At 37.3% G+C, this 15,712-nt stretch overlaps 1 protein-coding gene across 1 annotated transcript; it reads right to left on the minus strand.

The window, feature by feature from the left end:
• Positions 1 to 338: 338 nt before the first annotated feature.
• On the minus strand, positions 339 to 6,986 carry pex11a (peroxisomal biogenesis factor 11 alpha). Its single transcript, XM_036561714.1, has 3 exons — positions 6,251 to 6,986; positions 5,956 to 6,071; positions 339 to 2,474 (listed from the first exon to the last, which is right to left on the minus strand). Exons 1-3 carry the CDS (start codon positions 6,304 to 6,306, stop codon positions 1,906 to 1,908), a joined length of 741 nt encoding a protein of 246 aa, XP_036417607.1. The 5' UTR covers positions 6,307 to 6,986; the 3' UTR covers positions 339 to 1,905.
• Between the last annotated feature and the right edge of the window lie 8,726 nt (positions 6,987 to 15,712).

The raw sequence follows: 15,712 nt of genomic DNA on the forward strand, positions 1-15,712 counted from the left end.
TTCTTTCAGAGGAACTTTTAACCTGCATTTTACATCCATTCTCATTTCTGAGAGGAAATGGAAAAACATGACTACTCATTTTATTTTCTTCATTTATAAAAAGGCAAGCCAGCTGTAGCTTTACATTCCTTACCAGGTTCTATGCCCTAAGACTTTGAATTCAAGTTGACAAATTTCAACCAATTAGAACACAAATGAGAATTGCTGAATTATTGTCTATTGCCTAGAAGTTAACCAGCCACACTAACATTACACAAATAGTACCACCTCATACTACCACCAATCACACAGCTTCCATGTAATAATCTGCATATTACTTATTCTGAAAAAAGAAACACTTTAAAATTAAAAATATGGAACTTTATTTGCAACTGTGCATCATAACAGTCTATATAAGGCTCATCTGTTCAGAATAATCTGCACAGAAATGTATCCAATGAAGCTGCATTAAATTGAAATAAAAATGGCCACAGCAGATGGTTATCTCACTCAATTCATCTGAGGAAAAAAGAAATACTTTAAAACACAGACTTAGTATTAACAGCATTTCGTCTGTAAAAAAGAACTGGTAAACAGGATTCAGGAATTAGGAAGAGGTAGGACATTATGGTGCCACTGATGTTCCTCAATAAAAGGTAACTAAAATAATCAGATACATATAAAGTCAGCAGACTGTGCAAATCAAATATTTCAGCAAAGAGTGAACACCTGTTACCTGGAATCAAATCAGAGGGAATAATTATTATTGCAGGTCTCAAAATCACTGGATACAATTTGCAATCTATTAGTACCATAACAGTATCAAAGATTAATTACAAAGATCCCATTTAAAATATGCATTTTTCTCCCAAGGTGCTCTTTAAAAGGCAGTATAGATAAAGAAAATGATACAAAGAATATCAACAATACAGTGTCTTGGTCAACTAGCAATATCTCAGATATACTGAAATGTTTGTTTATGCACTTGGACTGATTCCATTCCCTTTCACAATATCCAGTTTCGCTATATGACACCAGAAGCTGATGCTAACCTTGATTTTTAGATGCTACAAAGTGATTTTCTTCCCTCATAGTTCAAAGCTGACTGTCTCTCCACAATTCCACTGTGAAAATGCACTAAATTCACATTTCAATTCAAGTCCCTAGTACAACTTTAAACCCAAGCACACATACATTTCAGGATTTAGAGTAGGCTTGTGTATATCTATGTAGCCTCTCATTCTTAAAAACAAAAAAACTCTTTTCAAACTATTTTAATCTAGGACCTTAGGCTGTCCAGAAACCCAGTATTCTGTTGTTTAGTATCAGTTATAAGTCTCTCTCAGTGTATGACTAATGGCTGAAAATTTCAGACCCTTTTAAAAGCCCCAGTCAGGAAAAGTCTGATCTTTTATTATGCTGTTGCCATACTGGCTAATTGAGAGGAATCTTAACACAAAGTGTTTTCATTTATTTATTTATTACTCTACTAACTACTTGGCTTCCTGCCCTTGAGCTCGGGTGGGGAACTGAGGGCCAGAAGAAGAAGCATCAGCCATGTTTGACTTGGAGAAAAGTTTCCAACAATGTGAATGAAATAAGGTAACTTCTGAACTGAGATTATGTTTTTGATAGAGGATCTTCTTATGAAATCCAAATCATCTTTGTGTGTTTATTCTAAACAGCCAGGGAGCACATTTATCATTTTCTGTATTAGACATACCCTCTAGCTATTTGACTCTCTGAACCAAGCAAGCGTTTATTATTCACCCAATATTATTTGTGATTATAATATCCAGATTTATCATGGTCCATCCACGTTATTTGCATTAACTGAAGTAACTTGACAACCAATTCACATGTAATTTATCTGAGAAAAAAAAACGTTCCTGACTGGAGCTTAAAACTTTTTTTCCCCTTCTCACCTTAGGGCTTTATTTTCAGATTGGGCTTCAGGACTGACAGTATCCCTATAAGGGAAGAGACAAGTCCACACATCCCCACGATCCCTGCATTTGTCTGATAAATTCCCAGCTTGTCAAGTGGAATGAAAAGATCACACGCATTCTTGAGCATGTCGAGAGCGACAGCTGGGTGACTTCTGAGACTCTCGATGAATAGAAACAGAAAGGCATCAAGCTGGGGAATAATGACACAAGCCACATCTGGACTGTCATTTAGGTGCTGGTTGACCTTCTGCTGAAATTGCCTTTCCCGAGATTTTTGCACCATGAGCTGAGCCATCACATAAGCATCTCTGGCAAGGTTCATCAGTAAGGACACAAAGTAATATCTGCTTGCATTCAAGCTCCAACGATCCTTATCAATACCTTTGATGAGGCCAATATTTTTGGCCCAGAGAACATTGTCACAAATGAAATAAAGGGCACGGCTGACGTTGGCCACAGTGAGGCAAAGACGCAGCACAGGGTCAGACAGGTAAAGAGTTCTCTTGGCCGCATCGATGGAGTTCACAGTATTGCCAAGCCTGAAAACTGAACAGAAAAACAAAGTTGGCTTTTTCACTTTTGGCCGATGGAATTTCATGAATGTGCAGAAAATTATTTTCTCAGTTATCAACAGGAAATAACACTGTTAGATTTTGGTTTGGAAATTCTCTGTAAATTGATTGAAGTAAAATTATTTCTGCTCAAACAATGAATATCTCAACAAAAGTGGATCAGCATGCAACATGGGTCTCTTAAGTGGGCATGCTGAAAAACTACCTTAGCTAACTGCTAGCACCTAATGTGGATTATCACAGTTGCAAATAAACCTTTCTTCATATTTTTGCATTTAATGTGCCGCTAAGCGATAAACTCCCCTATTAATCAAAGCTGACTATCTGCGTCATGAAATCTGAGTCATGAAATTGTTCCCTATTGAAACAAAGGATGATCAGTGTAAATGATGAATCACTTTCTACATTGTGCGCTTGTGCACTACTCCCTTATTTCCATCATTTGCAAATGACGCCCATATTTATATATACATATGTATAACTTCTAGGAGAAGACCCTAATTAACGCATGTGTGAGCCAATGGGAAAAAAAAGAGCATTCAGCAGGCTCATGAGCCATTGGTTATCCTCCATGAAAAAAAATCACCCTGGGCACTTGCAAGGGCTGGACTGGTGTCTTCTAAGACTGTGAAATACTACCTGAAGGTCTAATGAACTAATCTCTGCAAAATTCCATTTCACATTTACAAATTATTTTAACTGAATTACCCACCATTTTCAGCACAAAGATTCTTATATGTGGGGATATGGAAATGGCTGATTCCAATATCCATTTTTTCTAATATACATTTTAGAAATAGTAGAAACTGGGACTACATGTACCTGGATTAGCATTACAAAGAAATGCAACATTTATTTCTGTAAGGTTATAAATGTGCTAAAATTAATAAAATGGACAGGTTTTAGCACAATACCCCAGCATCACCTACATGTTCTTCTCTTCTGGAGTACAATCATAAAATAACAGTTTAAAATACTGATCACATCTAAACACCTGTCCAATGCCGTTTACTTTTTTAAAGCAATTGTCTTCCAATTCTGATTGGACTGTTGCAGTTTAGACCCTTCAGCAAAGTCCAGCTTTTGTAAGTAAAACTACATTATTTGGTTAATATACACTCTTAAAAAAAGATGTTTTTTAAGGGTTTTTTAGAACCCTTTGCGTAATTAAAGGGTTCTTTGCATCATGAAAGGGTTCTTCAGATTGATGGAGAATGTGCTGTAGATGGTTCTACCTAGAACCTTTTTGAAAAGTGTTCTATATGGCACCAAAAAGGATTCTTCTATCGTTATGAGGTCAAGCGTGTTAGAATATAGAATGCTTTTTGGTGCTATATAGAACCGTTTTCAAAAAGAATCCATGTAAAAAATGTTTAGAACCATTTATTTAGAATAGTTTATATAGAATCTGTATAGAACCATCTTCTTTACTAAAGAACCCCTGAGGAATCATCTTTAAGAGTGTAGGTATGACTGGAAATAACTGCCTGAGGCGGCGCTAAGACGGTCACTGAAGTATAGCTTACTACATACTGCTTTCCAGTGCGGCAACGATACCTTTGACATTCTACTCGAGCCAAACATTCCACTATACAGCCAGAGCCATCTTCGAAATATAGGATGTGAACGCAATCATCTGGTGGTCATGTGACCCTGTAGTATGGCAGTTTTCACATACTGTTATATACTACCATGAGGAGCAGTATCTGATAATGTGTGAAGAGAACCACTCAAGAATGTCTTTCAGGTTTGTCACATGCTAGAGGGCGCTTCTGAGCGAGTCCAAGCTGAACGAGTTGTTATAGAGCATTTAAGCAACATCACATCTTAGTAGATGACAGAAGAATGCTTTCATTTCCTGAACGCAGAACAGCATAAAAACACTAACACCTTTAACTAGCACTATTTTTTTTAGTGCTTTTGAATTCCAGTTGTAGGACTTTATAACCTTTAGCACTTCATGTACGTTCATGACGTCAATATGAGCGAACTGCTTCACTCAGCCAATGAGATGACCAACCAATCAGCACTCAGTAGCAGTAATGCTAGCATCTTAGTTTTGCAGTCATGTTTTTCATATAATAGGAGAAAAGGGAAGTGCAGGCTCCCCTTTAAACCAGCTCTGTAAGTACCTAATCACCCTGCTTGCTTTTTCAGCATGCCCACTACTCTGTCCTGCAGAGAGCTATAGTTGGACAACTGCAGAAACAAAACGCTAATGCCCAGTCCCAAATGGCGTACACACGGGCCTGCAGTCCTCAGTTTTGGTGTTCAAAGCACCCTCTCTATGCCTTTACTGCAGCCTTCAGTGACGACCACAATAATGCAGGCCCGGCAGTGGGCTGTTACCCAAAATTCCATGAAATACAGGTCAAGACCAGTCAGAGTGGATAGTTTTGTTTACAGCTATCTGACCAATATGGCAGAGAGTAAAATACTCGGCTGCATTCAGCGTGTTATCTGAATTAAGCCACCCTAGTTAAGCAGTTTAGCTCATATATAAAAAAAAAAAACCCATACGCCAATACCGAGCCTGCACATCGCACGAGTCTGTCCTAAATGCACAAGTTTAAACAAAGCTCCCTCAAGGTCTTTTGCACCATAGTTCTGCACATTGTTAATGTTACCAAACTGTGACTTGGAAGTCATTGAGAGCATATATATGTACTGGACCCTGTCATCCTGCTGATTTCAGTGGGGACTAGATGAGGCAAATTGTATCACTTCCAGATTGGCTTCTCGTCTGGTGGATAGTTGGAAAGCGTGAGACCGAGCAGGTGCCTTAATGATGCAAATCTAAAGCGTGTGGTGCAAAGGGAACATAAATCACCACAACCATTCAGAAGAACAATACATTTTCAACATATATTGAATTTACTACTTCCTCCACCATTAGTTCTTTGTGTAAAATAAACTTTAGAATTAAAGAAGAGAACAAGAAAAATATGACCCTCCTGAGTGAGCGAGCAAAAACATCCTCAACTAGACACGTATTACAGTACTGATCATTATAAAAATAAATAATTAAATGAATAATAACAATAATAGTTATTACTGTTATTATTATTATGCACTAAACCTGCTCTGTGATTTCAGTCATTTTTTGTCCTGTCGCGGATAAACTTTTAGTTTGCAGCTATAAATTGATTGACAGGCCTGTATATCAAATGACAGGCAGTCCAGCCTATCTAGAAGTGGACAGGGGCATGAGGTGATCTAAAACGGCTCAGGTGTGCCTTTTTTTCCGCCCGAAATGAACGGAAGTTAATGAAGAGTTTCTCATAAATGCTCGATCCCTGCTCGATCCCAAGCAGCTCACTTCCGGGGACACGCTTTGGAAGGCAAAAGCTGGGGGCCTGTTGGAAGTGGAGCGCAGGGTTCAAACGCCATTTGTGACTGGACTAATGAGTCTACTGAAACTTCATACCAGCCAGTAGGAGGCGCAGTGCACTTACGCTTCCGTCCAGAGCTCATGTTCGACTCCAAACTCCGCAGCTTCACCAGCAGCGCTTTTCTTGCCGGATCATTGCGAAGCAGATACTTTGCCAAAGCGCATGCATACTGTGTTGCCCTAAACACCAAGCCCAGTTAGTTCAACTGAATAGTGTAATAGGTAAACATAACATTAGGTAAATAGTAAAGTATAAAAAGCTCGCGTGTTTGATCTGGTAGGTTTACAGTAGTAACGTGTGCTCTTTCAAAACACTGGAAAAAAATATGAAAAGTGGTTCGGGCACCTCGGTAACTCACCTGAAAATACGGTCCCTTCCTTGGCTCTGGTTGGAGAATTTGATGAAGGATTCCATTTTAGCAAAACTGTCAGGCTAGCTGAGGTTATGAGAGTCCGCTTGGTTAACAGTGTAAGTGAAAGCTCTGCTAACTAATCGTGCCAGCGCGACTGACTTAAGTCAAACTAACGTTAAGTAACCTAAGGCGAGTCATGCTATCGGTTCAGTTCTGCTTCCACGGATATGTGAACTAATAAAGCACGCTGGGTGAGAAGTTCGCCTACATGATAAAAGTAAAACAGTCCTCCTCTCGCCAGTGAGTTTCACCGCCGCGGCTCTGGTGAAATCTGGTGAAAGTTCATGCACCACGCCGAGAAACACATGAACAAACATCACAGGTTCCAGGTCGCCTGTTGTGCCACGCCACTTTTTTTCACAACCATAAAGATAAGTAAAAGATGCCCCACAAAGATAAACCAGTAACGTTGACCAGTTAACTGTTGCTCGGCCAAGGTCATGTACGGCTTTCCGCACAACCTTCCCCACAACTACCACTATCGAAGTTCTAAATCACAAAAGTAACTTATAGGTTAAATTTATAGCCGTCCTCTCGTCTTCTCTGAATGCGTATTTGGATTGGCACATGTAATTATGTAAAATAAAAGTATGCTTTTCGTTAACAAGTGTTTTGTATTAAAAAAAATAAATCAATAAACTTCTCACAGTTTTAATCAAAGATCCCTGCGTGCCGTTTTCGGTTTCAGTACGGATGTTTTAAGCTGACGGCCAGGATCTAGCTAGTTTACTTCCTGTAAGCTGCTGCTATGGCAACTGTCGCTGAAGTAGAACTCGCTAGCCCTACGGCTAACTGCGAGCTAACGGGCTTTCGCACCATACAGTACTTCAGTCCTCCAAAGATTAGACCAGACTTTACGATGTTTTAAAACGTATGTGACGCAAACACGGGTTGCAATCGTCCAACCTGTTTCTGTACATAATTTAATATGACATCTGTTTGTTATTTTGCTAATTCTGTAATATGACAGATATGTCTCAAATCCGTAACTGACATAATTGGCCTTGTTGTACACATAAGTTAGCTTTAGATGTAACCTAAAGTTGTTCCAGAGGAGAAAAAAATCTTTAACGGTCTACAAGTAAATGCATCTTTGTAATATTTTGACTGCACATGCACACTGCAGTTATCCTGTATTGCTGACCATTAAAATTATTTTCCTATATTCCTGCTGAAAGCAAGACCTTGAAGACTTTGTGACAAGTTGTCTGATACTCTGAAAACACACACATTTTAGGCCTAGGTTTTGAAAACGTCAGTGACTCCAGCAGCAGAAACTGAATTTAAGTGAAGTCGGCTTGAGGCAGTGAAGCCAAGGAAGCACGGTACCTGTCAGTATGATGAGAACAAGGGTCTAAGACTCATTCTGGAAATGTCAGATGATCATGTTGATGCCTTTGGTTCCTGAATTGTTTGGATTCTTATGGCTCAGCTAATTTATTCTGATAGTAAGCAAAACAGGATACTTATTTGAATATTATCCCTATAAAAGGACTTCCTGTGTTAGAATTTGAAAATAATTTGGGAAGGCTATATTACTATTGCTTCTCTGTAAGTCTGGCTCATGGATATTTTCCAGCTTCTGCTCAAATGTCTCTCTCAACCAACAGGTTAGTTTAATCACTAACCCTGCTTTAAAGAGAATATTCTAAATGAGCCCTACCAAGATGTCAAGGTTTGATGATGAAGTCTCTTTGATTGGAGCCTTGAGTGGCCGTGTTCAGTACTGGTTAGATTAAAGCTGGAGGAAAGCATGTGTGTCAGGTCAGGGTCACTTGGCGAAAAGGTGTAGCTTTACATAATCCTCGTGGTTTTGCAGTTTCTTTATATTGTGTATATTGCCCAAATACCTCATGTTAAAAATCACCAATGAGGGATCCACTGCCCTTATTCAATACTTAAATAGTTAGTCCTGTCAGCATCTGTGAGCAGATATGCATGCTTGTTTCAAAATCTAGAGTCTAGGGTGATTGTCTGAATTGCATTCTATGAGCGTGTTATTAATGTCAGCACTTCTTGATTAATCTGCAGTCTGTTACAGTACATGACAATAATTCACATTACAGCACCTAAGCATTTAAGAGGTGATGTTGAAACTGCTTGGGCAGATATTTCACCATTAATTGTGTAGCGCAGCTTTAAAAGTTTACATGCTTGCATGAATTAAATAAAAGTTTTTGCTTGAATATTGAATGTTGAATATTTTCCTGACATGACCTGCCAGAGCCTAATTCTTAAACATAGAAATGACTGGAGTCGGTTTGCTGGAGTTTGAGACTGTTCCTTAGGAAAGAAGACCTGACATTTTATCTGTGGTTTGCATTTTTTATATGTAAAACATAGCAGATATATACACAGTTCTATGATCTGCTAGTCCAAAGAAAATACTAGAGGTGAAATTTTACATGACATCACATTGCATTATAATGGCATCACAGAAGCTATATTACCTACTGTATTACTAAAGCAGATTTTTCCCAAAGTAGATGAAAATTGGTGTGCTGGTCAGAGAAGGGCAGATGATGGGTATAAAATAATATTATTGAGGCTATATTACTATGGTTTCTCTGTAGGCCTGGTTTATGAATATTTTCCAGTTTCTGGCCAAATGTCTCTATTAGGCAACAGATTAGTTTGATCTCTAACGCTGCTTTAAAGAGAATACTTCAAATGAGCCCTACCAAGACATTAAGGCTTGATGATAAAGTCTCTTTGATTGGAGCCTTGAGTGGCCGTGTTCGGTACGGATTAGATTAAAGCTGGATGAAAAGCATGTGTGGTCAGGGTCACTTGGCGAAAAGGTTTAAGTTTACATAATCTGTGATTTTTACGGTCACTTATTCATTTGTGTTTGGAACAGACTGTGCATTCATCCTGATTCTTCACCATGCAGTTACACTTTAGAATCTGAAGAGGGCAGTCCTTACCATGGTATGGAGAGATATTCTACATACTCTTTACATAAAAAATTGAGACATATGTGTCTATCCTCTGTTAACCTCACTATGAATTATATTATTAGAAATGCATATGAGTTAGATAGTATATTCATCTGTTTGTTTTTCTATTTCTGTTGGATATTTATTTTTATCTACACATTGCTTTGTATTTGTACATTTTTGTATAAATTTTGTATAAATTTGCTGAGGTGCTGAAATACGTAAGTGTGAATTTTAGATCCGAAAACAATAGCAATACACATTTTAAAAGGCTACATGATGCATTCAGTACAATATCTAATTGACTGTCAACAGACAGTTAAACATTATTACGTAATTTTATGTAATAATGCATTTAACGTTATTACGTAATTAAACGTGTGGTTTACAGCTGTATGTGGGTCTTAGTATAAAGAAAATGATGATGTTCATGAAATGACAGTAATATTCCATCCCAAATTTGAGATATGGCTCAGTCCAACATTATAGTTGTATAGATGTCCAGTTGATGTTGGTCATTGTATGTCCTTGAATGCCGCCTCAGCATTTGTGTCGCACGTAATTGAATCATCAGTGTCTCAGTGTTCCTGGTTCCAGGAACCTAGTCAGTGCCTGAGATTCAGTGTGTGCCTACAGAGTGAATCAAAACGCCACCTACTTTTAATCTTCTTAGATAGATAGATAGATAGATGGATAGATAGATAGATCACTTTATTAATCCCAAAAGGAGCACAGGAGCAAAAGTATTGCATTATGCTATTTACAGATGCATAAATAGAAAAAGTAAAGATAAATAATAAAATATAAAACAACGATAAAAAATATAATGTACAGTACAAAAATAAGTAGTAAAATAGAGTTGCCAATGTAGTGGTGCATGTCCCCTCCAGTGAACGTACCGAGTGACTGCGTACTGTAAAAGATAACCTATGTTAATGGTTGTGCAATATGAAATATTTATGAACGTATAAACAAAGTGGCAGTGCAATGTAAAGTATGTATAAATGTAGAAACAAACTTTAGGATTTAGAAAATTTTTGGTTTGGACATACTTATGTTTTATGCTGCATCCAGCACTTTAGCTATAATGGTAAATACTTTTGCTCATCCCAGTCTAAAAACAGCCTCCCGCTTCATGATCTACTTTGAGAGAACTAACAAAATGAACGTTAGATTGACTGTCACAGGTGTTTACTGCCTACATCCATCAGGTACGTGATCAGGGTCATTCCAAGTTAATCATTTCTGTGCCTGTTTAAACAGTATGGGAGTATGCATTTTTTGAGAACACAGGCATGGCTGATTTCCGACGCTTTGGGATTTGGATCCATTAAAACGCATGATAATTATATGCTTTATGCATGTGCATAGTGATTTAAAAATAATAGGAATGGCATTTTAACAAAACATCCAGATATAATTCATTTCTTAGATTTGTGCTTTTTTTATTTTGGGTTAGATGTGAGCAGTCAACAAACAGCATCTACAAATCCTGGGAATGAAAACCAAAGCAAATCTGGCCTATTCTACTCAAAGAGTTAAATCATAGATATCACTTTATCAGTAAAAACACACAAAACAGGCTTTGGTTATATCAGCTTTTTAAAATGTGTACTTTCTACTTTTTGTCTCCTTTTTCCTTTATAAGTTGACTTTACTCACAACTAAAGTAGGTTCAAGTTAGGGGTGGGCGATATGGCAAAAATATAATATTATGATACTTGAAAACACTTTTATGATACAATACATGACACATATTACAAGATTTCTTTTTTCTGAGGCTTGATAAGTCGAAACCAAAAAAGTAAGCAGTTGTTTCGTGTTCTTTAAATACTGATGTAATCCACAAAATGCTAAGAAAAGCATATTGTAGCATAATTTATCACAATAATGATAAAATGTCATGTTGAACCACTCCTAGTTCAATATGAGTAGGATACCTTTCTCTGTCATTTGGCAAAGCTCACAAACATGACTAATACTAATATTAATAATTAAAAATTCATGCATATCTATCTATCTATCTATCTATCTATATATATATATATATATATATATATATATATATATATATATATATATATTATCCCTTTCATTTTAGAAAAAAAATAAAGAGATTCAGAAGTTAAAAATAATATATATTTTTGTTCAAAAAAGCAAAAAAAAAGATAAACATTGTAATAAGAAACAGATATGGGGGTGCACTGCAGTAATGAAAACCTGGATATAAAAAGGCCAAATATTTGAAAATAGAAAAGTGAATAAAACTTTTTGCTGTACTTTATACAGTTTCAGTTGATCTACTACATTTTATGAGTACTTTTTATCTGTGTGATGATTATGACATGATGGACATGATTTGAAGCAGATTGCTGACCCATAAACAGGAGAAGTTCATAATGAGATGTGAAATCCACCTTTTCTTTCATAAATGATACTCCTTGATCCATGTGTTCATCCTTGGTGAAAGGAATCTTTAGAGATGTTGGAACAGACAGGTTATATTACTGTCCTTATCAAATGATGGAATTTAAAGCAACACTATGTAGGACCTCTCTGGTGGAAATATGTAATTTCACGCAACATACAACATTCCCCCACAAGCAGATGAATTTGTCTTTTGCAAGTGCGTTGAAAGAGTATTTGAGGAGAACTCAGTCAAAACTTGGTGAGGGATGTGTCTTCTGAGGATGTTGTGAATGATCTACTATTGTCATCCTATCTTCATCAGTGCAATGTTGATTTTGCATTTGAGACCTAAACTTCGAGTCAGACCTTCTTTTCCAGACTGTGTGTGTGAAATTAAAACGTAAAGATGTATTACGTCTCCCGCCAAATCCGTCTTGGTACCTCTGACTTTTAAAAGATGATTTCAGGATTTACAGGGTGACTTGCTGCGGCACATGCACACCATATTTTAGTGTGTTCTTTTTTTTCCTCCATACTCAGTCGGGCTGCTTACAATAACAAAAAATATTACATAGTCCAGCTTTAAGCAGTTTTTTCGTATTATTGCCACTCAAGAACTCCTTTTGGGTTGTAGAAGAACTTTTATTTAAAGCAATAGTTAAGCAAAAAACAGAATTGAACTATTTTCTTCTTACTCTAAGTGTAGGCGATTAGGTTTCGAGTAGTTTCATGTAAATGGGTTTTTACTAAATATAATAGGCTTGCATGATGTTTAGCATAATGTTTACCAACTGACTGTTGCTAAATTTACTCAAAGACACATATTTGCAACCAGCTAGATAGCAAATAGTGTCCCTGGATTAATGTTGCTAACCAGCACCATCTGTTATTAGCAACCACAAGTTAAATTGTTAAGTAACGTTAAGCGGGAAAGTACGGTAGCCGAGAAGACCCAACAAACTGCAAATAAAAAACAAGCTGCTTTAGCAGAAAACACTTTTATCATTTGCATTTTACAAACACGCTGCAAATTTGTAGATACTCTGTAAACTCAGAAAACACATGCAACTTCAGAAACGCTGATAATCCAGTCACAACACAGCGGAGATGTTTCCGGAGGACACTCAAAGAAGACAGAGCCATTCAGACTTTTAAATTCTTTAACATTAATTTGACTGTATAGTAATGGGCATTAGCTGTAGAGTGTAACTGTAAAAGTTTAACTAGTTATACCAGAGAACTACCACAGCACAGCTATGACATGTCAGATAGCAAACTAACCGGCCAGGTTAACCATGAACTTGAGATGCGAGTGTCCGCAGTCTTATCTACTTCTTTCAGTGATTTTTCATTATAGAGATTCCATCCACTTTGAGTCTTCCAGAAACATCTCCATTTTGTTGTGACTGGCTTTGCAGCGTTTCTGAAGTTGCATGTGTTTTCTTTATTTGCAGTGCATTTGTGAAATATAGTTCAGGTGTAGTCATTTTGATGAACGTTTTTTCTGTGTTTGTAGCACATATGTATTTATATGTATTTATGAGTTTGCAAAGTGTTTGCTTTGTACCATAGATATACATACCTAGATGCTGCGTTGTCTGTTGTTCCCTATCTGAGGTAATAGGTCTGTGCGTCCTCCAACATTGGAACGGTCATGATCCGCTTGTGAACAAATTCACTTGCATTGAGAAATGATGAGTCTCAGGAATAAATCAACCTCGACTGCCTTAATACTCAACCGATTTTCACCAAATTTGTTTTGTTATAATCCTCAGACATAGATTAACCTAGGTTGCATGGACTGCTCTCTAGCTTTATTTCTTTAATAAGTGATCATGCTAATTAGCCATCTGGACGAGCAGGAAAGTATTCAGTCTGCACCTGACGTTTAGTGCGAGCTCCGGTAGAAACATAATCTCACAATCAGCAAATCCATCAATGTGTTGGAAGTTGGCTGATGCACCATTTAAAGTGGAATGGGAAAATTCGAACAAGAAGCTGGCAAATAAAAAGCTGGTCTCAGGTTTGTGTAAGAAGGTGCTAACGTTAATCTATTATGAATATGTAAATGGATTAAGGAATGCTGTAACTTACCGAGCTACAAGGCATTAACCATCATTGTAAATAAATAACTACTATATAAAGTTAAGATCTCCTGGATAGACTATTACATTAAATAAGCTTAACATAAAACCAGAGGAAAAATAATCACATCAACAGGTTCTGTGTGCCTCACCAACCACACGGCCATAAACATTGCACAAACAATATGCATCACACAAACATGAGCGTGGATCGCTGCGTTACCTCCATTACATAATCATATCCAACTTTCTGAGAGCAATATTCTTGAAATAGTAGAATTTTGGACCTTATCATTCCTAAGCTGCCACTCTGTAATGGTACTGAATGCAGTTCAGCAGCAATGTTGAGCGTCCCAAAATGGTGGAGCTGTTGACGTGTCTGGCTGGTCACAACGCGGCATCTAGTTATGTATATCTATGGCTTTGAATAGGGTCTTGTCGGCCAATGTTCAAAAGCAGTAGGTTTCAGTAGTTTGAAATACGTGTTTCCAAATCTTACTGAATGGTATTGAGCACTCAGTAGTAAACTGTTGCTCAGAGGTGAACCATTTCACAGATTTTTATCGATAAACTGTATTGTCCCGACTTCTGCTCTCTTAAAAATGCACTCTGCTGGCAAATACTTGAGTGATGCATGACATAATTAGAATTTTTAACATATGTCGGGGGGGCAGCCTTTGTACAGCACAGCTTGACATGATGGGTAATATGAAATATTCATATCTCATGACGTGGATGGTTTCCTAAAACATAGAGCGCAATTGCTACCACATGCAGAGATGAAGACAGCGACAGTCACAGTGTGCAAGACTTTCCCCACTTGATTCTGTTGCTCTAGAACAGCAGGAGAGAACTTGTTACAGCACACATGAGCCTTTTTGTATTTCAGATCAGATGAAAGAATAAGTGCAACTGCTAATGAGATAGCATGGATGTAACAGAAGGTAAATTAAAACATAGGATAGTCCATTCATTAAATGTTAGGATTAGGGTTAGTTTTGTTTATGTATGTTTATATTAGGAAACAGGTACAGTCGTAAAATTATTCGACATAAAATTTCGTTCAACAAATATTTAACTAAAGTTATTTTTCACTTACCCCAGATGCAGTTGATCAGCCAAGGCTGATAACTAATATCAGCCAAGATTTGATATCTGACGTGTGCCTCTTTAGTTTACACAGGGAGATGCTAGGCTAACATTACCTACAAACACTTATTCTAATCTGGGTAAACACATGCCAAAATCTGAATTTGTTTGAATTTGTATCGAAAAGCTATGTTAATTCATGAAAAAGACAATTTAGTAAAATGGCATAAATAAACCTCATTTAAACATTTACGCTGAAACTGGAACTACATTATCATCCGCATAACTTTTCCTTTTTGTAGTACTACTCCACTTTTAAACTGACTGCAAAGAATGTGTAATACATCAAAACGTCACTATGCAGGTATCCCGTAGTGTTTGATAACACCATCTGTTTGTTAGGAATTTACCTTTAGTCATCTTGTGGGGAATGATACCACATACTGCTGAGGTAAAAGTGGTTCTAGTTACAATGGCTGCCCCACTGTTCTCCAATGCGGAGAGGTTTCTTTTTATTTTTTAGACTAAAGTAGGTCATACTATGTTCTAAACCACATTGATGTGTTGTGTCTGCACTAATCAAATGAAGATCTGCATGTTTTGAGCAGGTTGAGATGTTCTTGGGCATGTATTTACAGAGAGAAGATTGGTCACAGTCTAGGTCCTGTATTTGTTAGCAGTGTTAGCCTAGCATCTCCCACTGTGATCTGAAGAAGTACACAGCAGATATCATACATGTCTTGGCTGATCGACTGCTTCTGGGGCAAATGATAAATTGCGTATGTGATTACATGAGGTGAGAGACGACATTATACACATATAACTGACACATCAGACCGCTGATGCACATCCTCTCTTTGCTCTCATTCTGGATGAACTTTATGCAG

Source organism: Colossoma macropomum, unplaced genomic scaffold (assembly GCF_904425465.1).
Source record: "Colossoma macropomum unplaced genomic scaffold, Colossoma_macropomum, whole genome shotgun sequence".
NCBI classification, from domain to species: Eukaryota; Metazoa; Chordata; class Actinopteri; order Characiformes; family Serrasalmidae; genus Colossoma; species Colossoma macropomum.

What these genes read in the sequence shown, in the direction of transcription:
- pex11a (XM_036561714.1), bottom strand. Translation starts at nt 6,306, where the DNA reads ATGGAATCCTTCATCAAATTCTCCAACCAGAGCCAAGGAAGGGACCGT. An exon ending in GGAAGGGACCGTATTTTCAG is followed by an intron (nt 6,072 to 6,250) that starts GTGAGTTACCGA and finishes CTTGGTGTTTAG; the next exon opens with GGCAACACAGTATGCATGCG. An exon ending in CATGAGCTCTGGACGGAAGC is followed by an intron (nt 2,475 to 5,955) that starts GTAAGTGCACTG and finishes TTTTCTGTTCAG; the next exon opens with TTTTCAGGCTTGGCAATACT.